This window comes from Populus euphratica, unplaced genomic scaffold, assembly GCF_000495115.2.
Source record: "Populus euphratica unplaced genomic scaffold, PopEup_1.0 scaffold29.1, whole genome shotgun sequence".
Taxonomy (NCBI): domain Eukaryota; kingdom Viridiplantae; phylum Streptophyta; class Magnoliopsida; order Malpighiales; family Salicaceae; genus Populus; species Populus euphratica.
The window spans coordinates 172,156-195,269 of NW_011499888.1; the positions used below are offsets into that span (position 1 = coordinate 172,156).

General features: G+C 31.8%; 3 protein-coding genes across 5 annotated transcripts in view; all 3 read left to right on the top strand.

Annotated features, from left to right (window-relative positions):
* The window catches only part of LOC105130815 (DNA mismatch repair protein MLH1-like), a 2,269-nt gene extending 2,073 nt beyond the window's left edge, over positions 1-196 (top strand). Inside the window, exon 3 of the mRNA XM_011033498.1 lies at positions 188-196. Within this exon, the coding sequence (XP_011031800.1) occupies positions 188-196 (9 nt within the window). The remainder of the gene's footprint in view (positions 1-187) is intronic.
* On the top strand, positions 161-10,907 carry LOC105130635 (DNA mismatch repair protein MLH1-like). Of its 3 annotated transcripts, XR_843276.1 has the most exons (13): positions 161-336; positions 2,993-3,091; positions 3,772-3,847; positions 3,948-4,083; positions 4,786-4,880; positions 4,975-5,083; positions 5,676-5,841; positions 6,615-6,776; positions 7,333-7,501; positions 9,261-9,418; positions 10,290-10,353; positions 10,403-10,459; positions 10,795-10,907. XR_843276.1 is itself a non-coding variant. In XM_011033208.1 (12 exons), the coding sequence occupies exons 1-11, from the start codon at positions 277-279 to the stop codon at positions 10,332-10,334; spliced, it is 1,275 nt and encodes a 424-aa protein (XP_011031510.1). In that variant the 5' UTR covers positions 161-276; the 3' UTR covers positions 10,335-10,353; positions 10,403-10,646. The 3 variants fall into 3 exon arrangements, 2 of the variants coding, with proteins under 2 accessions (XP_011031510.1, XP_011031511.1); XM_011033208.1 differs by lacking the exon at positions 10,795-10,907 and having other exon boundaries at positions 10,403-10,646; XM_011033209.1 differs by lacking the exon at positions 10,795-10,907 and having other exon boundaries at positions 10,290-10,336; positions 10,399-10,646.
* A 6,443-nt stretch (positions 10,908-17,350) lies between these two features.
* Positions 17,351-19,562, top strand: LOC105130636 (beta-amyrin 28-oxidase-like). Its single transcript, XM_011033211.1, has 3 exons — positions 17,351-18,410; positions 18,770-18,957; positions 19,080-19,562. The coding sequence occupies exons 1-3, from the start codon at positions 17,468-17,470 to the stop codon at positions 19,377-19,379; spliced, it is 1,431 nt and encodes a 476-aa protein (XP_011031513.1). The 5' UTR covers positions 17,351-17,467; the 3' UTR covers positions 19,380-19,562.
* The last annotated feature ends 3,552 nt before the right edge of the window (positions 19,563-23,114 follow it).

A 23,114-nucleotide genomic window follows, 5' to 3' on the forward strand; every position in this document is an offset into this window, starting at 1 on the left:
GGATTGTTATGGAAAGAAGAAAAATAGGATGAATTGCAAATTATTTGAAGTTATATGCCTTCTACTCTTTTTTTCCCCTTTTCTTTTCCTATAAGAGTATGAAAAAAAAAAGAAAGAAAATAGTTTGGTTCTCACACATTTTCCTTTTGTAACTTTCTTTTACCTTGGTCTTTTTTGTTTGCTACAGATAGACTAGTGGAATGCACTGCTTTAAAGAGAGCTATCGAAATTGTTTATGCTGCTACCTTACCAAAAGCTTCAAAACCTTTCATATACATGTCAATAGTTTTGCCACCTGAACATGTTGATGTGAATGTGCATCCTACAAAGAGAGAGGTACGCATTTCCAGAAATATGGATAATTTTATTCAGTAAATCTGGTCAATGAGGGGAGTAATATGGATAAGTATAAAGCAGAAAAAGGAAAATAATGTCCTCAGATCCCTTGTTCTCTGTAAAAATCAGGTGGAATGTTTTATTTTGCAATTACTCATAATAAGAATCCTAGGGGGAAACAGAAAAATAAAATAAAATCCCATAGCAGCGTCAAATTCCCCTGGTGTTTTTTACAGAACTCTACTTGTCTCATGTCCAATGCCTTGGTTTTTTATGTTAACAGTTGCTGATAAAGATATCATTGCGATATGTATATTAAAACATGATATCATTGTGATATGTGTATTAAAACATGCTGCAATGCTGGGTTAACTATTATTATGTGGCATTTTGAATTTTAATTCCATTCTCCTAGTTGTTTTCAACAAGAGAATACTACATTATGAATGCACTCTGAATGCATAAATTAATCTTGTCAGTAGCACATTTATAACTCACTGTAAATTCTATTGCAGCATGACGTGCCAAGAATTTTGATGAAGTATTGTGAATGTCTGTGTGAAATTGCACTGTAGCAACCCGCTTGAGGCTGGGGGTTTTATTTATTTAGATAATAGAACTGTATTATGAGTAAAAGAATAATAAAAGCTTGATGGAGGATAAGCCATCCTCCCAAATAAGCCTTGGGATATTTATTTGTTCACTACTTTGCTGTGTTCACAATTTTTCACCTTTTTTTGTTCAGGGTGATGGCTCATATCTGACAAATAAATTCATCCTAAGTATTGATCAGAGTTGTACTTAAAGACTGTTCTAAACCTTTGTGATTTTGCATTATAATTTGAAGACCTTTCTACAATTGAAAAGTTCTTGTTTGGTATTATTTAAGTACATCTCAACTAGCTTGGCAACAAACTAATGGATTATTTTTTCATCTTCTAGTAAGATCTGAACCTAAAATTTGTCTTCCCATTCCTTTACCAGTACAAGTGCGATCCAAGGCCAAAAAGTCATATGCGGGGATGGTTTTTGGTTCCTTCTACTGTCTGACCAATCCATTTGAGAGCATCTTTTAGATATTGGCAAGTTTAAATGGGAGACTATGAACTTGTTCGCTGAAATTTCAAATCAGTCCATTATATTAGTTTGATTTTCTGTTTTAATGCGAGGAGGTGTGCTGAAATCAGAAAAAAATACTCTGCATTTCTTCATTGTTCTAAAATGTTTCATTTACTTATTAGTTCCAGCTTTGTTTGTTTGGTCATTTAATGATAATCTGTCTGCTACAGTTGGTCTTGCTTTGCTTCCTAGGAAATGTAACTTTTTTGCAACTGTTTAGACCACAAATGGATGGTTTAGTTGAGAGATTTTGTATAGCCAAGCAAATGTCATTAGATGATTTCAGATCCTCCAATTAGTGAAAATACCAAACTTTAAACTCAAGTAATTCATAAACCTTGTAATTGATTCCTTCCATTTTAATCTTTATCGTGTAGCCTTATTAGGTCTTAACTATGTCCTGATTCTATGTTCCTTGAGTGATTATGAAGAATATAGAATAATCTAATACACCCTCTGTCCCTAAGTTTCGACTTTATACACAGATTATCAAAGAACAATTAATTTGATTCCATGCCATCTATTCTCACATCACTTTCTAGTGTTACCTTTTTATTGTATTTCAGAATCAAGCATACATAAATCTATTGGTGTTGGGCTAGTGCTGAGAGGTTGGATATCCTAATTAGTTAGTTCAAGTCTTTAAACAACAAAACAAATTGTTTTTTTCTAAGAAATACATAAACCACAATTATTATTATTGTTGCTGCTGCAGTTGTTATATATTTTTTTATCATTAACATGCTACAAAGTCTTTGGGAACTCACAATATCATAACCATATAAAGAGTACAATTGCCTTTACAATTTTTCTAAAAAATCATGAGACATTTACTCCCAAATTTGCATGAATTATATTTCAAAAGCTCAATGAATCGAGAGTTTTCTTTAAATCTAAGTTAATGAGAGATAAATAGTTAGATTAAGAGTGAAAGTGGATTTTAATCAGGGTATGACACAAAAACCAAATAGCTAATGCTTTGACATTTTCATTGGACAGCAATTTTGGGACATCTCAAAATGGAAAGGTGGATAGATTCTTTATGACGAGAGATATGCAATAATGTGTGTGATCTTCTATTCTTTATTTTTTCAGCTGCTGTTTTTCGCTACATAAGAGAGCATAACTATAAGTTTTGAAATTCAAGTTGGCTTCTTAGCATATATGGGAGTGAAGTTAGGTGTTCTCTCATACATGCATAGGACAGATTTCAGTAACATTTATGGCGGGTAGTTCTTGTGAAGGTAAAAAGAAAAGGAATATGCTTATTGTTTATTCATTACTTGCATAAGCTTACATGGGTATGGTAGGCTAGGTGTGCCTTATATGCTCAGTTTACATTTATACTAAATGCCAATGAGTTGTTTTGTTTTATTAATGTAGAAGAAAAAAATATAAAATACAAAACTGTATTTGTATCATATATGAATTTGGTACAGAAAGAAGTGTATAGCTTTTCATTTACTTTAAATTCTAACCCCTTCCAAAACTATGTATTAATTTGCTTTTAGTAAAGAAATCATGTGCTAATATGCAGGTAAGCCTTCTGAACCAGGAATTCATTATTAACACGATACAATCTGCTGTTGAATCAAAATTGAGGAACTCAAACGAGGCCAGGACATTTCAAGAACAGGTACATTTTGGTAATGAAGCTTGGAACCAGATGTTTTCACAATTTCTTAGCTATCTGTTTCTTGTAACTCTGACCAATCTGTTAATATTACCTCAAAATTTGGATCCAATTAAGAAGTACCAAATCCATTAGAGTGTCTTTCTTTTGATAACATATAGTAACTGGTAAATTCATTCCCAAATTTTGTTGGATCATCCTATTCTAATCACTATATAATCTTGGATTATTTCCTTATTTGCCTGAATTCGTTGATAATAAGCAATATATTATAAGATTAGACTAAACCTGTGCATCAAGTCACCAAGACCACACTGCATGAAGTTCTGTAATATGTAGTTTTAGAAGTTAGAAGATAGAAGGGGATAGGGGCTCTTTCGAGATTATAAAGTTGAAACTTGAACTCATTTCATGTCTTAAGTATTTAGCTTTACTTTGGACTCTAATGTTCAAGAAGTTCTGCTTTCACAGTTTGAGCTGAATGTTCTAAATTACTTATGGAGCCTATCTGTATGTTCACTGGGTATTTTTCTGCCTAACACTGGGCAAGAATTAAACTGTATATCTTTCCTCTTTTCTGTTCTTACTAGACTTGTGGTGAGTGTGACACCATTTCTAGTGTTCTCTATATTAATGCATTTATCCTTTTCGCTTTATTTCCATCTTCTTTTTCATGCATGTAGACGTTGGATTCATCTCCAAGTGTTCCTTTAAGTGCAAAAAAGGATTCAAATGTTAACCCCTCACCCTCGCCTTATGGTATGGAGCTAATATACTGGTTATCTGATGGTTTGCCTCAATTTTGTCAGAATCACTGCGATGCCTATTAAGATACTGTTATGTTATTGCATATAATCAGGGTCCAAATCACAAAAAGTTCCAGTGAATAAAATGGTAAGAACTGATGCATCAGATCCTGCTGGAAGGCTGCATGCCTATTTGCAAGCCAGGCCTGTTGATAATCTTGAAGGGAATTCTAGCTTGGCAGCTGTGAGGTAGGTTCCTTAATCAGTTGTCGTTTTATGTGACCAATGTGAGTCAATTAACCCTTCTAATTGGCTTTAAGTGCAACCATTATGAACATCCTTGATTGTTCTGATGCTTCCTGAATATCTCATTATCAAATAAGGCATTCTTTTTTGCACATTTTAGGCCTCTTTAGTCAATTTGATAACTGGCATTAAGAGCAACTTTTAGCAAAATAACCTATATTAATTGAAGTAGTTCATTAAATACCTTTTTTTTGGGAAGGAAACACCGTAGTATGTTACTGCAAATTTTTGTTCACATGAAAATTTTTGTTGTTTGTAGCTCAATTTTAATCCGTCTAAATATTTTTTAATGATCAAAACTTTGTAATGTGAAAAACATAAGAAGCTAGATGAGAGTTCAATGAGCATTTGATATTCAGACCTCACGAAGAAGAGAGCAAAAAACTACAGAACACTACAAATGTGATAGTATGGGATGATAAAAGGCTAGAAATTTATATAGAATACTATAGACTAATTGTGTTAAATTGGTTCTCTATCAGTTTGCATGCTCCCTTTCTATATTTTATTCTTCATGTGAGTAGGCAAATGCTTTCCGCTGGAAGTTGGAGTTCAATTTCAACAATCACAATAATAGAATTGCGAGTTGAATGATTTTTATACACATAACTAGTTACCTGATTTCTTTAAATTCTACAACTGCAGGTCTTCAGTTAGACAAAGAAGAAACCCCAAGGAAAGTGCAGATATTTCTTCTGTTCAGGAGCTTGTTAATGATATTGATGGAAACTGTCATTCAGGTAGCATTTGACCATGTTTATCATGCTTTGGAAAGAGAAATCCTTCCATAAGATACAATGTATCAGATACTTCTTCTGATGTATGTTACTGTAGGTCTGCTGGATATTGTCAGAAACTGCACATATATTGGAATGGCAGATGATGTTTTTGCATTGCTTCAGTATAAAACGCAGCTGTATCTTGCAAATGTAGTGAACTTAAGGTAACAATTCTATGCTGACTGAAATTTTGCATTAATTATCTGTTTATAACAAATATAGCTGTCCAGTATTGCACTGTCAACTTCTTAGCATGGCCACTTTATGCATGAATGACTTTTTTATGTAATGAAGATTGAAGATGCATTCAGCATTGCTTCCAAAATAAAATGATCCTAGGAAGTTGCTTGCTTGGAAGAATATGCCTATTTAACTTGATGTATACATGCATGTATGTTCTCCCTTCACCATTCCTTTCACCAACAGCTTCTTCATAACTATTCGGGATAAATAACATTTCCTTACATTTATTTCTTGTATAGTTGTTCTAAGTTGGTTTTGGAAGTACTATCCACAACAGCTTTATTTTTCTTTGTTCTTTTTTTTTCCCATTTTTTTTGGCTTAATTGGTCCAGTCCAAAAACAACAAGAGGCCTTTTGTTTTTTTTTGCTTAATTGGTCCAGTCCAAAAACAACAAGAGGCCTTCAACCAAGCCTATTACATCAGCTTTAAGAAATGGGCCAAGCCACTAGGAACCTATATGATATTCTTCCTCCACTGACTAAATGATTAGTTCTGTTTCTATTCATTTACAGCAAAGAGCTCATGTACCAGCAAGTTCTACGACGATTTGCTCATTTCAATGCCATACAACTGAGTGATCCAGCCCCTCTTAGATTGCTCATTATGTTGGCATTGAAGGAAGAAGACTTGGATCTAGAATCCAACGAAAATGAAGACCTGAGAGAGAAGATTGCAGAAGTAACTTCTATTCTTTTACTTTGATAGTTTCATTAAATTACCATTAAAGTTCTGTATAACAAATTTGTTGAACCTTATGAGGTATCATTCTAACAATTGCTGGGTAGTATATTTCCTATTGGAATTCGAACAAAACATTCTGATGTGTGGATGAGCTAGAATTTGCTTTACTTCGGAAGAAGATATTCTGACGTGTGGATGAGCTAGAATTTGCTTTACTTCTTTTGAACTGTGGTTTTTGTCGTTCAAATATGCACTCTTTTGATAATTTTTAGTTTTGATACAAGCATGCACGTTTAGATGGTCTCAAAACGAATTTTTACTTTGCTTGTGCAATCTCTCGTGACTTAAAAATCAATTCGAGTTGATTTACATGTTACAGTAAAAAAAAGTCATAAAGCAGAGGTATATACTTTTTTCATAAAGGGAAATAAATGACTGTCATTAACAATATCTTTTCATTCTCATGCAGATCTTGAGCAACTGATGATGTCACATTCATGTTATTACTTCAATTTTTTTTTTACCTCAATAATGAACATGGATTCTTAAATATATGTCCGTTCCTCATTTAACCATTCTTTTTCTTGAGGTTCTAAGTTATGACTTTATTGGTAGCCTTTTCTGCTAATTTCTAGAGCTTTATTTTCAACACAGTCAAGGCTTCGTATTACTGTAGCTGAAGGAGCAAGCTTTTGTTTTCTTGTTGTGCCAAAAATATGACTGCCATTAACAGTATCTTTTCATTATCATGTACGTTTGATTTTCTTCAGATGAACACTGAACTGCTAAAGGATAAGGCAGAACTGCTAGAGGAGTATTTCTGCATATACATTGACTCACGTGGGAATTTGTCTCGGCTTCCTGTCATACTTGACCAATATACACCTGACATGGATCGGATTCCTGAATTTGTACTTAGTTTGGGAAATGATGTAGGTTTGAGATTCCTGAAACTTCGCTTCTTTGATGTTTAAATTCTATTAGATGAGAGTTGAGTCTCTCAATTGAAATTTTTTTTTGTTCTCTTTGTTTTGTTGTTATTCCTTTGTTGATGCTTTGATAATAAGTATAAGTAGTATATAGCACGTATTATTATTTGCTTGCTCTTCATTAGTCTAAAATTTTTCAATAAAAAAAATTCTTTTAAATTTTCTCGTACCTCTAATTTCAACAAAATTATCCATGATAGAAATACTTTGATCATAAATGAATTGCACATTTGATGCTTGTTGTTCTATGTGAGGAAGCTTTTTTGTTCATTCTATTTCTTTCATCTGTTGTAATGCCAAAATTTGAAATAGCCCATTTTCTGTAGAATCTCATCCTGATGTAAAATGTGGGAAGTTCCTAAACAGTTGGCAAGCATATAGATCTCTTATGTAACTATGCCATTTTGTTCACGTTGGCAAGCATATAGATTCAAACCATCAATCTCTTATGTAACTATGCCATTTTGTTCATATATTTGATTGTCACCTCTTTCTGTAGGTTGATTGGGAGGATGAAAAGAATTGCTTTCAAACAATTGCAGCTGCTGTTGGGAACTTCTATGCCATGCATCCTCCTCTATTGCCCAGTCCCTCAGGTGATGGTTTACAATTTTACAGAAGGAAACCTGAAAAGAATCCCGATGATAAAGAAAAAGCAACTGACATAGGTACATCGCTGTTTGGAATTTCATGCACTGTTTTGTGTTTGACACCTGTGACAGTATAGTTTTTGAATTTTTTTTCTTTTTCTTTTTATGGTAATTATGGCTTTTGAGGGTAAACTATGAACTTCTTAATACTTTAGCATCACAACTTCTGTGTAGCCATAGTAGGAGCTGCAAAACAAGTATATGTTCTTCAGGTAGGATTTGCAAGAATACAATGCTTTTCATAATTTATCAGATATGTTGATTAGTGATGACAGCACTGCTAATAGCAAAAATCATTAAATAATTCCACTACTTTTGGGTACTGTCATGAAGTTTTATACAATGATGTATGGAGAAATGAAATTACAAGACACTTTTTTTGTTCCTTTTAAAATGTGCTATGTCTTCTTATACTGCAGTTCATTTAATTGTTGTAGGTGCAAAGCTTTAAATTTCATGTTATAATCTGTTTTTAAATATGATGAAATATTCTTCCCTTCTTGCAAAAATAATATATTACTAAAGAGGGGAAGTTGAACGAAATCTTTGCAGTGGCATTTTCTTGATTTCACTTGATCACCTATGTGGTTTTGGGCACAATACTTTGCTGGTTTGTGCTCCTGAGTGTTGCTTAGTTAACTGATTCTTTTAGATTTGGTAGACGTGGCAATAGCCCTGAGGATCTTTATTTCATAATTTTCCGTCTCCATTCTGCACACGGAACATTCTAGTAGCCTCAATATTCCTGTTTGTTTATTTAGAATGATTTCCAAAATCTTGTGTTTCTTTTGCAAAAACATTTAATGGTAGTGATTTCTAACATAGATCACAGCCTTGTACAATTGACTAAAGTTAAAACATATAAACAGCATGGTTTTCTGTTTTAAGATCATCGTTCAGGTGCCTGCCCTCTTGTGCCTTATCTGGCTAACCAATTCTGTTATTTGACAGAAAGAGCAATTTCATGTTTAGTCTCGAAGACCATTGATTAATGATTTTTAAAAACAATAGCAAATGCCCCGTGATGTTTTCCAGTTTTATCTGTCCACTTTTATTTTCCAACCTTGTTCCATCTTTCTGTAAAACATTCATGTAACAGCGATGATTGTTAAATCCTTGCTACCTGAGATCACTACCTGGAGTATCTGGTGAAAGTAATGACATAAAAGCAATAGTCTTTCCAAAATTGCCTATTTCCATCTTCATCTCTTTGCTTCCCAAGTAACCAATTTCAGGATTAATGGAAGCATAGAAATGAATTTATCTTGAAGCTCTGAAGCTTGAATATAGGATCAAAACCAAAATGCCGACTTGTTGAAAAAAGCAATTGAATGCTGGGCTCAATCAGGTGGGGGCAAAAGGATCAGCTGGGTTTCTTCTTAAAGAACTAATGTTGGGAGTTCTTACTAGCCTGGTTCATTGTTTTGTAGTACAAACTTAGTTGTTTGTGGTCTTGAATTGCTTGCATTTCTTGCTAGCTAATTGATGATGTTACCTGATGATAAAAATTTTTGGCATGCACATTTCTTCACCAAGGTAAATCAACTTGCTAGTCACTGAATACCTGTAAATGACTATGTTCTGGATTTATATTGTTTAAAACACTGCTCACCCCAACTACACCGGACATGAGGCTTAGTTGATTTGAGTTATACCGGCCACTATTCTTCAAGGAGAGGAAACACATTAGAAAGCTCCATTGTCTAAGAAATGATCATTCCTCTTTGTAGTTTCTACTTAGAGATTGGCAAGCATTTTATGACTTTAACTTTTACAGATGTTGAAATGGAGGATGAACTTGAGCATGAATTGCTGTCCGAGGCAGAAACTGCATGGGCCCAGCGTGAATGGTCAATACAGCATGTATTGTTTCCTTCCATGAGACTCTTTTTAAAGCCACCAGCTTCAATGGCTACAAATGGGACATTTGTTCAGGTAAGAATACTGGGGCCTGATAGTATGCCATTCAGTTTTTATTTTTTCTTTTGATTTTCAGTTTCATTCCAAATGGAACATGCAAGATGGCAGGGTTTTGACTTTTTATTTTGAAAAGGCAATTTGTGGTTACTGGTGGCTGTTGCTCGGCCAGTGGTGTCTGACACAATTAACAGCACTGGTTTTGACTTTTTGTTTTTATTTTGAAAAGGCAATTTGTGGCTACTGGTGGCTGTTGCTTGGCCAGTGGTGTCTGACACAATTAACAGCAGACAAATGTTGGTCTTTGTAGGAATCAGCTGGTGGTGGCGGTGGGAGAGTGGAGGGATAGTTTCATACTCTGTGCTAATAATTTACAAGTGAAATTATTTTATTTAAAAACTTTTGAAATCCCTTTTCTGGTTCAAACTTGAGCAGAGTTCCCTTCAATGGTGGAACCTCTGTTAGGTTATAGAGGCTTACAGGTTCTTGTGGAATTAACAATTTTGGGAGTTCCTGCCTTAGGGTGTTCCATAACTTATTCAAGTTAGATAACTTTAGCCCTCCATCTTATTTCATTAATCTTTTCTTGGGTCTTCCTGATGTCCAAGAAAGAACTCACTGTTGGTGTTGGCTGACAGCCATCCTAATATTGTTGTCAGCTTTCAAGTAAATGATGAAAATCTCATGTGGTCCATTTTGCTTAGCTACCTCTACTTGTTGGCTTTACTTGCTTCACATGTATGATCAGTTCCTTTCAAAAAAGCTCCTTTCTATTTTTCCAGTATCAGTGTTACCATTGATTATCTTTTATACTATAATTTTCTGTTAGGGATTTTACACTATGCTGCATATTTTTGCAAGGCTGATTTATGATCCTTGCATTGCACAGGTAGCTTCATTGGAGAAGCTTTACAAGATATTTGAGAGATGCTAAATAAATTCACTTCAGACTTGTTGACAGAATCCCTAACAGACAGGAGCTGTTCTTTTGTTGCTGGTCAGACTTGTCGACAGAATCCCGAACAGACAGGAGCTGTTCTTTTGTTGCTGGACTACAAGGTACACTGGCGAATCTTGGTGGACCGGTTCTATCTTTTTGTATATGATGTCTATGATCTGTAGAAAAAAAGAATCCTGGAGATTTTGCATGTTGCACGTGGATCAACTAATGGTATTATGTGTTGTAAAGAAAGAATTTTGTAATGAATCCACCAAAATATGGTCTCTCCCAGACCTGTTGGCTGAAGCTTAGTTCTTTCATATTTTAGGTGTTAGTTTAGGGCAGGCCTCCTCTCTCTGTCTATGCTTTTCCAGCTTTTTTCTCTGTAGGCTGTAGTTTTGAGCAGGAAAAATTAGGTTAGTCCCACTGCTGAATACTATTATTTTAATTATAGGAATGGATATAAAGCCTCAGACTCCGAGCTACATGGTTGCAGAAAATGATATGATACTTGACTAATTGTTAAGAGAGGTTTACAAAGAGAATTTTATTAAATTTTAACCTAAAGTCAAAATCAAGTTCCATGATCAGCTAACTTGTAGCTTTAATCAAGTTCTATTACTCCTTCAACTTTGACGGGTGAAATCTTCAGTTCTTAAAAATTTGTTTAATTTTCAGTTCTTAAAAATTTGTTTTACTTTCGTTAAAAATTAATTGTTTTTAGATTTTTAAATTATTTTGATGTATTAATGTCAAAAATCAACTTCTTAATAGAATTTTCTCGCTTAACCATTTAAGCAAGACCATGTAAAAATTACCCCTAGAAAGGGACAAGATGATAGAGAAGTTAAAGGAATTGGGAGGATGCTCCTTGAGACCTGCATGCCTCCTTAATTTACAAGAACTTTCCACATCAAAACTGCTAAAGGCCAGCTCATCTACTTTGACTTGTTGCATTCATGTCGAGTAGATGAGCAAACTGCTAAAGAAGGAAGAGAAAACTGCAAATTGCCGCTCCTAAAAATTCCTTCTTTGTATTCTATTTTAATCAAATTGTCAAAAATGTTGTGATTTAGTCATTGACTTCTTGTTAATTTGGGGTATGTGTATGTGTGTGCATCACACAATCTACACATCGAACTCTAAGCTTTTCTTACGGTGTATTATAAAATCATTATTATTAGTTTGTTGTATAATAAAGATTTTAGCATGATCTCCACACTCCCTGTTGACAATAAATTGTAATTTTCTTCTCTCTGTTATTATTTTTTTAATTTTAATGTATAGTATTCCCCATGTTAATCCGTACAAACACTATATATTTGTTTATTGGACTCTATAATAAAAGGCTTAGCTTTTGGTTGAAAGCAAGTGGTAGCTTAATGTGCTTGTATTTCAATTCAAAACAGACCGTATATTCCCGCATCGTTGTGCCTTGAAACAAATATGCTTCTATTTGTTTATGCACATAGAAACTCTGCACTTTGGATCTGTTCATGAGGCGTAGAAATCTATAATATAGTCCTTGTAGTTGTTTTTCATTTTTATTCCTTTTAATTTTAGTTTTTTTATATTTCAATTCTCAAGCTCTAATCTCAACAGATTTGGAGAGAAGAGACACATGTCAAGGAGGAGGGAGGAGACAGAATGATTTTGACCGGACATATTTCAAACCTATATAAGAAAAAATACATGTTTAGTGTTGATAGGTATGTATATTCAGAGTTATTGAGATCTATAATTATGTTGAGAAAAATATGTTTGAATTGGTATTATTTTTTAAGTTTTGTAAATGATTTAAGGGTATTTTGGGATTGAAAATATAATTATTGAGATTTCTAAAATGTTTTATTTGATATTTTTAGACAAAAATAAATTAAAATATAATTTTTGTGATTAGTTGTCAAGTCTTTCGTTTATTAAAAAAAACTTAAACACATCAAGTTTGATTATTTTTTATTATATTTTATTATAATTCTATTTTATTAATTTTTGTTTTATTTTCTTATATAAACAAGTCAAAATTATAAAGGTATTTTTTTAAAAAAAAAATTACTTTTCAATAATTTTTTATTTAAAATGTTTTTTATTTAATAAAAAAATTGCTTTCATCGTATTGAATTTTTTTTTTTCAGTTTCGTCTTTCTATATTGAGTTTTTTAAAATTAAAATTTTGTTGTTTTATTTAAATTTATTTTATGAGGTTATTTTAATCTCATAATTACATCATGTATTTAACAAGCAGATTTAAATAGATTAGAGATAAAAAATTTTGTTATTTTTTAATTGGTTTTTTTCAATTTCATTATTGAATATTGATTTATTGAAAATTGAGTGTTGATTTTTTTTTTCATTTTACTTTCTAGAAACTTATCATTTTCTCATATATGTTTTTGCTTTATTATCAACTAAGTTCATGGAAATATTTTAAAATATTGAAAGGATATGTTCATGTAATATTGACAAGTATTTATTTTTTAAATTGATCATTGTATAGAATTTTTAGTTTGGTTTATTTATTATTGTTGTCATATTATCTATTTTTAAAAGCTATTTCAATTTTTGAAAAGAAAAAGAAAACCAAACGGTCCTATAAGTTTACCTATTTCTTGGTATTGTGTAGAATGCTATGTTGAGCAATATATTATTCAGATTTTATTATGATTGACATTTTTAGGTAACGCCCGGTGTAGGTTTAGGTAACCCAGTGTTAAGATTTTGGAATTAAAGGTTTTCTCCTTTTATGGTTTTAAGTTAGTATTATAAAATTAGTCGAAGTGTATTCAAGTTAATCTAGAAATCAATATTACTCGTAAAAAAAAAAAAGAGAGAGCATTTTAAACTCATTCCATGATTCTATGTTCCCTCTAAGATCTTGGTTTCATTGCTATGGAAGAAACTTGGTGAAAATGTAGTAACTTCAACAGCTTTGCCATCAGTGGATGGAGGAGGAAAGGTGAAAATCACTCCCGTAGCTATGTTGGCCGGGAAGCTCATGAAGCAAGGTCACAGCTAGTTGGAGAGGAAGATAGTCATCTTCAGGTATAAATAGTAATATGTGGAAACCATGTGAGGCGAGGCAAGTGATAAAAGAATTTAACTCTCTCTGTACTATCCTGCAGAAGTCTCTTTCTCTTCTTCTTCTCCTTCTCAATCTCTATTTTTAACTCATTGCTAAGGGCATATATCTTTACAACTGGCTTGGCCTGTTTGATCATTAATTTCATAAAACACATAGTAATCATGTTCTTCTTTGGATTCAAAGATTAGGTTGCAATCCAATAAAAAATAAAAAAAAATCTGGTTATGCTGTCAGGCCTCCTAATATAATGGTATATACAGCGAGGAAGAGTTTTAATCAATTCAAGGTTTTAAGTAGGATGAAAATCATATGGTGATCATGTACTATTAACTTTTAGCCATGTAAATGCTTTATTTTTTTTATAGGTAACCATGAGTATATCTTGACTAATGTTTTAAAATTTTAAAATTAACAATTATATATAAGTCTTTAATAACCCCAAGATTCATGCCATTCAAACTAATAATTTTTAATAAATAAATTTAAAATCTAACTAATTAAATTATAATCTTAAGAATACTTTACTTAATCTTGGTCAAACTATCTGAAGAATACTTTACTTAATCTTGGTCAAACTAGCTCTTCCACTAGAGAAATTTGAGTAAACCTGACATTTGATTTCAAAATAAATTTTTGCGTTTTCAAGTTGTTCAAAACATAGAACCTGTTAAAGTAGAGTTGGCTTGAGTGATAACAATATTCTATTACTTAAAATATTGATTTCGAAATTGATGGCTTGAGTGATAACAATATTCTATTAATTTGAGAGAAGTTAGACATCAAAGGAATATATATATTGTATTTTATACATGCAATATAATTGACTTATGCATCCATTGATGTAATTAGGTGGTGGCTTGGTGCAGAAACACAAGGAATCCATTATTTTATTTGATTGCTCTTTTATTTTATTTTATTTTTTTCAATATGTCCATGGACTTTCTTGGGTTTTAAATTCATCACTTGTTAGATGGTTTGTGCCCTGCTGCTGGCAGGTTTTTTGTTTTTTTTTTAAAAAAAAGCTCACGTAATATTAATATTTTAAAAGAAGCAAAACAAAAATCTAAACATTATAATTTGTTAAATTCTAGATATGTTATTAATCAATAAGCTAGATATTTAACTAATTTAATGTTGAAAAAAAATCAATAAATTTAATTTAATTAACAATTTTTTATTTTAAAAAATAAATTTAATAAAGATTGAAAAACACTAGAGACAAGTCTTGTTATTACGAGAATGACATAAAAATCTTGTAAAAAGAATACTAGATGATAAGATAAAACAAAAAAAAAAAAGCTAGCTCGAATGAACTTTCTAGATTAAAGTTAATTTTTTAAACATATAATTCATCTAATTTTAAATTTGATCTCGACCCAGAAGCTCAACACTTCATGAATTAAATGTTAGAAGATAAAATTAATTAATTTAATTTTTTAAAAAAATTTAAATTTAACAAAAACTAGAAAAAAAATCAAGATAGCCAATGTTATTTTCAAAATTACTTCAAAATCACATATAAAATAATACAAAAAACAAAAAATATTATAAGATGAAAAAAATTTAAAAAATCAAAAAAATCTTATAAATTCAAATTAAACTCTCAAATTCACGAACCTATTAAATTTGAGACCATTATGCAATAAGTGCCACTTATGAATGAAGGGAACACCAGGATGCTTCAGTTGCTGCCTTGGAAGTAAGGTTTCGGCCACCAGGCATGAGCTGTCCACACCTTGTGGGAACTGTACACGTATCTTTAATTTGATTATTTATCAAATAACACTATTACTTTTAATAAAACTCGATAATTATTAAATATAAAAGATAAAAGTACCCCTAAACCAAAGGCAAAGGTTTTAAAATTTTAGAGGTAATAAAATAATTTAATGATATTTTATTCTGTTTATTGGAAAGGTTAAATCAGTATTTTAATTGTTTTTTAAAAAACAAAAAAGACAATAAAGCTCTCATTCCCATGTTTAGAAAATTTTGCTAGTAAGGGTAATGAAATAATCACACCATGCTAAATAAAATTATAAGGATATTATTGTTCTGTCCAAATCTTTAATGAATTTTGACATAGAAAATATCATTCTACCCTGAAGACGTAATTATTTTGAAGTTAAGAGCAAAATGATCATGATCATGATCATGATCATTTCATTGTTAAAATCCATGGTAATTTCACTCTTGATCCACAGTAAACCTGATGCCTTGTAGGTTTAAATGAATGAATTCAATTCTAAAATCTTGATTTTAAATGGGATCGATTTTTTTCATTTAGTTTTCTAAACTTCGAACTTTTTAGATTTTCATTATTGTTTTGTAAGTATTACTATCAATGAGATTCAATTTTGCCAAACCTTTTATTTTATCTTTTTTCTTTTTTATCATTAATATTTTTTATAGTTAAATAATAAATTTGATTAATTTTTAAAATTTGAAGTTTTCCATGGATGTTTGGATGGAGAATGGATGTTAAGATATAATTACAAATATTAGTTAACTTTAAGGATGAAATAAATGAAAAATAAAATATTAGCAAAATAACTAAAAGACATGTGCCTGATTTCATTGTGAACCAGTTGACTTTTTTTTTATAAATTTTTTTTATTCATTTAATTATACCTTTCTATAGCCTAATTAGAGGAAATTATAGTGAAAATACAAAATTTAAAAATAATAATTTAAAATGTAAAATATAGAAAAATATATGACTAAATATATAATAGCCACAATTTTATTATTTTAATCTAAAAATTTCTTTTTTTTTCAAGCCAAAAAGAAGGAAACTTGTTTAAAAATATCGAGCAAAGAGAAAAGCATCGAGCAGAGAGAAAGTGATTGATTGATACCAATTCTAGCCATAAAAAAAGGTTTTTTTTGGTGTCATAAGATTTTATTTGTTGAGAGAAGTTCTGTTATGATATTCTTTAATCTTCACCTTGTTTGAAATGGTAACTCTGAACTTGAAAAGCTTTATTAATTTAAGTTAAATTTATTTTCAATTTATTTTGAGTTGTTTAATATTGTAAATGAGTTTATTTAAATCTTTAAAGTATTCTACAGGTTTTTTATATAAAAAATGGTTGGAAAATAAAATTTTATTTTATTGCTTTTTTTTTCAATAAAAAAAGTGAATAATAGAGTGTCCAATATTTATAAAAAAATATATATATTGACCAAGAGTACAGGATTGTCTTAGGGCCACACATGATTTTTTTGTAATAGGAATAGTTGTCTTGCGCTACTCAGCCCCTAAATCTAAACTTTTTTTTATTGATTTTTGATTTTTGATTTTTTTATTTAATATTAGGTTCTTATTAAATTTTATAATTTAATATTTAATTAAATAAAAATTAATTTTTATCTCTTTTATTATATAATAAAATAAAAAAATTAATTTAATTCATTAGAGTTTATAATTCAGGTCACGAGTTTAATGGATCGAATAAAATTAATCTAACTTACTTATTTTTTCTTTGAATTTATCAAATTGGCAACATCCTGTTGGAATAATTCGGACACAATTTATTTTAAAATTTGAGCTAAACAAAAATTTCCAAGTTTGATTCGTTGTATCCATTTTAATTACAATACCAAAAATACTTCTACAAAAAATATTATCTCGATAAAAAAAAATTGTTCGAAGTTGCAACTATTGCTCGGGAAATAACCTAATAATAACTATACGAATGAGGGATATTTTTGTAAGTAACCCTACTTGATGTCTTCGAGGAAAGTCTTAGATAGGCTTATTTCTTTGTGGCAAATTAGTCTTAGATTGGCAATGTGAATGTGTTTTCTCATAGCAAGTAGAACAAATAATAAAATAGAAGCACAGTAAGCAAATAGAAGTCAATAGAACAAATTTAAAGGCTTGGGACTGATTTTATGGTTTTTGTAATTGTCCATTAACAAATTGTTAATGTTGAATGCCGGTTCAAACTTGTATAAATTCATGCTGCCGACTACGCTAATGCTTGCCCGTCTCGCTTTCTGTCTAGTTCATTGTGTTAACTAGCTCGTTCATTAGAGAGACATGGTTTTCACTTTCCTTCACCTTGCCATTCTCGGTCTTTCCCTTGTTTTTATCATGTTCTTTCGTAGGAGAAAACTTTCAGGATTGAGGCTTCCACCCGGCAACAAGGGATGGCCCATCATAGGAGAAACGTTGGAGTTTGCAATGAATCACCGACGAGGGTGCCCTGAGAATTTTGTCATCGATAGGATGTGCAAATACTCACCTGAGGTGTTCAAAACCTCTTTGTTTGGGGAGAAAATTGTTGTATTTTGTGGTGCCTCAGGGAACAAGTTTTTGTTCACCAACCACAACAAGTATGTTACTTCATGGTGGCCACCCTCAATGGCTAAAGTTTGGTACTTCCCTGAGAATCAAGAAAACACTGTAGAAGTCTGCAATAAAATGCGAAGTGTCCTGCCTGAGTTTCTCAAGCCAGATGCTCTGCAAGATTACATCCCTGTCATGGACTCCATGGCCAAGGAACAATTGGAGACGGATTGGTCTCCACATAAGCAAGTGCGGGTGTTTTCACTATCAAAGAAGTACACATTTGCTTCAGCTTGCAAAGTGTTTATGAACTTGATAGATCCTGAGCAACTAACAAGATTGTCAAATCCTTTCACGCAAATTGTAGCTGGCCTAATATCAATTCCTATTAAAATCCCTGGTACGGCTTTCAGTCGTGCTGTCGAAGGTGGCAGAATTGTTCGGGAGGAGCTTCTAGCAATCATCAGGCAGAGGAAAAGAGAGCTTTTGGAGAACAAAGGGCTGAAAAGCATTGATTTGTTAACTCGCCTGCTCCTGGCATCATATGAGAATGGCGAAACAAATGATGAAAAACAGATTGCTAACAAGATAATCGGTTTGCTGGTCGCCAGCCATGATACAATGAGCACTGCACTCACATGCATTCTGAACTATCTTGCTGAGTATCCCAAAGTCTACGAGGATGTCCTCCAAGGTATGTCTCGAATAAGTTTGAAACGTTCTTATAAGGTTTTTTCTTTGTATTTGAAATTTTCAATATTAAGGATAGTAGAATTGTAACTTTCCTAGATTTTAACTAATACTATAACATAAAACATTTCAACTAGAAAAATAATTTTATATTAATTCTTTAATCGAGAATTGGAGATATACACATAACATGCTTTTTGTGTGTGATAATTATGTTATTAATGGTTAAGAATTAAAACTTAAAGGTACAATATGGATCACCCAAGAACTGCTGACAAAAAGACCACTCCCAGACCACACATAGCATACTATTACCATACATGTTTTCACGTCATTTGACTGAGATTTTGTCTTGGTTAATAGAACAAATAGAGATTGCCAAATCCAAAAGTCCTGGAGAGTTACTGAACTGGGATGATGTTAAGAAGATGAAGTATTCTTGGTGTGTGGCTTGTGAAGCAATGCGGCTCTCTCCTCCCGTTCCAGGAACATTTAGAGAGGCAATCACAGACTTCACGTACGCAGGTTTTACAATTCCTAAAGGATGGAAGGTACATATCAGATTTCTTAGTCAGTCAGCCATGAAACTCAACGACTAAAATTAAATTTATGCTCTTATGGTTATGAGGTTATAAGTATTAGTATTAATCTATACTAAGTTTTCTACGTGCAGACTTTTTGGACATCATATTCCACGAACAGAAATCCTAACTATTTTCCAGATCCAGAAAAATTTGATCCTTCAAGATTTGAGGGGAGGGGGCCGGCACCTTACAGCTTCGTTCCTTTCGGTGGAGGGCCTCGAATGTGTCCCGGAAAAGAGTATGCTCGGCTAGCAACACTAGTTTTCATGCATAATGTGGTGACTAAGTTCAAATGGAGGAAAGTAAATCCTGATGAGAAGATCATTTACAATCCAACACCTACTCCAGCAAATGGTTTGTTGATTCACCTGGAGATTATTAACAGTTAAGTTCCATGCATTTAGCAAACTATACATGATGTTAAACTTATGAATAGTTTACGGTTGTCCCACCATTAGTTGTGTTATGTGTTATTTGTTTCACTTTTACTTTCAAAATGATGTTTCCATTCTCAAGTTGCTTCAACTTTAATGTAATAATGGTTGCCTGGTCCTACGTTGTGGGGGTGGTCCGATGTTCTCTGTTCTATTGTTTCAAATAAATAATATTTTTCAGATTCTCGATTTTATTTCATTTAAACTTAATCTCAATGTTAAAACTAGAGAGAAATCATTTAAATTATCACCAAAAAAAGAAAGAAAAAAATTGAGAAAAACTTACTGTTAAACAGATATGTAAAAAAAAAAACAATCAATTGTTGGGGTTTTTTTTCACTTTGCATATGATGGTGTATGACACTACCAATACAAACATGAAGAGGAAAAGATAATCTACTCAATCCACTTACTTTTCACTTAATCGGTAACATCTTATGAGTTTACGCGCTACCAGTAACAGTAATGCTTAAAGCAGACATGCTGCCACTATTCCTTCAGCCCAGAGTCTTTCAATATGTGCTTTCTGAGTCTTCAACCCGTTTCCAGCTTTGAAATGATCATTTTGTAAAAAACAATTTTGAATTTAATGTTTTAATTGTGTACAATCAAATTTTTTTAAAAAATTAATGTATACTTTCTAAAAAATAAAATAAAAAATATCATTTTTTAAATAATAAATAAATATTGTAACCGGTTTCTAAATTTCCAAAAATATTTCAAAGACTAATTTGTTTAAGCATTAGGAATTAGCTGTATCTAAGAAATTAATTATAACGCTAAATTGAATCCTAAAATATTTAAATTTTAATACGATAAGATAAGGATTTTCTTATTAAAAAATATTTTTTAAAAACTTTAAACAGAGCTGTCATCACTTAATTTTGACTATTTTATTCTTTTATTTTATTTCTTGAAAACTAATAATAAAAAAATAAAATAAATGAAAAAAAAATCAAAATTTGGGTCAAGATAAATTGGAAGATTATGAACTTAATTAAACTTTGGATTGGTTTAATTAATCAAATTAAGGGTGTAATTAAAGAGTTGATAAGTTTTGAGACTTAATTGAAATTAAAATTAGTTTAATTAATAAAATCAAAGATTTAATTGAAAAAATATCAAAATTTAGAGCTGATTTTAGAAATGCTTAAATGGCGCTGAAGGGTCCAATTACAATTTATTCAAAGACTTGAATATAAAATTTCAAAACATAGAGGACCAAAACGCAAATGGCCATGAACATCAACACTGTTCATCTTCTTCACCCGACCCAAAAAACGGATGCCCAACGATGCATCGCCATTACTCCTGCAATAACAGTCACTTTATTATCTGGGTAACGGCATGGCTTTCTCTGGCTATAAAAAGCCAGGGAAAGAAAGCAGAGGGGGAGGACGGATGAGAACCAAAACCAAGAATGGCAAACGAGCCTAACACAGAGACGAAAGCGAGAAAACACAGAGGAGGGAGCTTCCATTTAACCAGCAGCACCTCATGCCTTTATCACCATCGTCTTCGTCCTGAGCAGGGGATGGACAGAGAGTATATAGAGAGAGACCAGGAAAAAAAAAACAGAGTGAAGAACTGGAAAAGGGAACAAACCAGGGGACTAAGGGAAAACAGAAAGAACCCGGGGGGTGGAAACAGAGGTAGAAACCCGGGGAGGACAAAGAATAAAAAGAAAATAATAGCCGAACTGAGGAGAGGGAGTGAAGGTAGAAAACACAGAATCCGCAGAGAAGAACATAGCATATAGGGGAGACTAAAAAGAAAAAACACAGGAAAACAAACACAGGCAAAGGTTGCACCGAGAGAAAGCAAAAGAAAAGAAAGAACCAGAGGAAAAGTAAACGAAAGGAGGAACAGTCATCTTGCTCCCAGGTAAGCGTCTGCAGTTTTGCAAAATAATTCAACACTGTAATTACATGGTGACTGTAGCAAGCGTGCGTGAACAATTCACGCACGCTTGGGTAAAAACTGCCTGGTCACTAGTGTATTTAAATTTATAAAAAATAAAAACAAGTAAAATAAAATAAAAAATATGTATGTATAAAAAATAAATTTATTTAATTGGTTTGTTTACTTGCATCAAAGTCAAAAATAAAAATATTTATATTTTTTTATTATTATTTTTTAGCTATATATTATTTACCAATGCTAGATTAGAAATATCCATAGTTGAATATTCACTAATACCAATACCAAGGTTATAAATATTATAAACAAATTATCATAGCATAAACTAATAAATTTTTAATAATTTAAAATAAAATAAATAATACAGTCTATCATAGACAGGACGTTTAAGACGTGATAATATCTTTCCTTTCATATAATCAGTTCCGTGTCATAGAATCTCTATTGATCAGTTAGAACTTCTAATAACAATAATATTATGTGGTGATTTTTTAAACATATTTTTTTTCTATCAAAAAATAAAATACCAGAAATATGTTCTTTTTATAAAATTTTTAAGGCAGTCAAAATGTTAGATACACCATATAACAATATTTTAGTTTATATCATTTAAATGAATAATATAATTTAACTTAGTTAAGTTGTATTAAAAGTATTAATATCTTTTTTATATAAATAACTTTTTTTTAGATGCTGTAATCAATTAAGATTTTTAACTATCAAAATATTAAATGATAATTTTTATTTTTCTTTCTACACCATTCCCAACTATCCTAATCAGGAGGATAATAGCTGCAAGTAGTACCAATTCAGTTAGATCTGGGGTGGTGTATCATTCAAACAAGTGTAAAACGTTGCATTATATTCATCACGACCAATTTATATTTCTTAAACATTCTTTCCAAAGTAATAAGGGTGGTGAATGTTGACATACCGTTTCTCATTTTGCTCCAGTATCTTCATGGATAGAACATGATCAAAGTGCTATAAAGTATGTGAAGATTAGTGGCAGAAGACCTAAACTACAGCTAGCTTGTCCATCAGGGAGCACGATTTAACATATTTCATTCCCAAGCTATGGAACTGCTATAGGTAACAGTAGAAATCCAAAAGATGTAGTTGAAAAGGTCAGTTGTCTTATTACAGTATTTGTTTTCAATATTGCATCAATGCTTGGATTTAAAAAAAAAAATCAAGATGGAAGATGTTTAAGAGTCTGTTACATGAGCCTTATGCATTCACTTGATGTTCATATCAAAAACTCCTTACGTAAGTTTTTACTTCTCTGTGCAACTTTCCCAGCAAGTCCATGGAAGATGAAGTGTTCCATCCCAGTTTCAGATCGATATTTCAGTTGCGATCCATGCCCCACCAGCCTGAAATCTTTGGTGGTTGTTGCAGAATGCCAATGATAAAAGCAATGAATTACCATACCACTTAAAACTTGAATTCTATTAGGAGCTCTATAGAGTTCAATTTGAGGATACAGTTTTGGATATCCCATGTTAATGTTCATAGTAATTACAGGAGACCTTACTTGAGGCTAATTGCTTATATTTCCTTGATGGTCTTTGATTCATGAGCAGTGCAATGTTGGTTTTTGTTGAATGGAAAGTGCAGCAATTGACTGATGATCAACTTTAGTGATGTCTTATAGGGGAATGGAATCTTCAATTCCTAGCTCACCAATTTCAGCTCTCCATTGTTGAGTTGGGCTTTTTTCTTGGATAGAAATTGAATAGGCCTTCAAGGAAAGAGTGATCACTGTGG

Excerpts from the sequence above, each read along its gene's own strand:
- LOC105130635 (XM_011033208.1), top strand. The coding sequence starts at position 277 with ATGTCAATAGTTTTGCCACCTGAACATGTTGATGTGAATGTGCATCCT. Across the intron at positions 4,881-4,974 it reads TGATGGAAACTGTCATTCAG|GTCTGCTGGATATTGTCAGA; the intron begins GTAGCATTTGAC and ends ATGTTACTGTAG. Across the intron at positions 7,502-9,260 it reads AGAAAAAGCAACTGACATAG|ATGTTGAAATGGAGGATGAA; the intron begins GTACATCGCTGT and ends TAACTTTTACAG.
- LOC105130636 (XM_011033211.1), top strand. The coding sequence starts at position 17,468 with ATGGTTTTCACTTTCCTTCACCTTGCCATTCTCGGTCTTTCCCTTGTT. Across the intron at positions 18,411-18,769 it reads CTACGAGGATGTCCTCCAAG|AACAAATAGAGATTGCCAAA; the intron begins GTATGTCTCGAA and ends CTTGGTTAATAG. Across the intron at positions 18,958-19,079 it reads CAATTCCTAAAGGATGGAAG|ACTTTTTGGACATCATATTC; the intron begins GTACATATCAGA and ends TTCTACGTGCAG.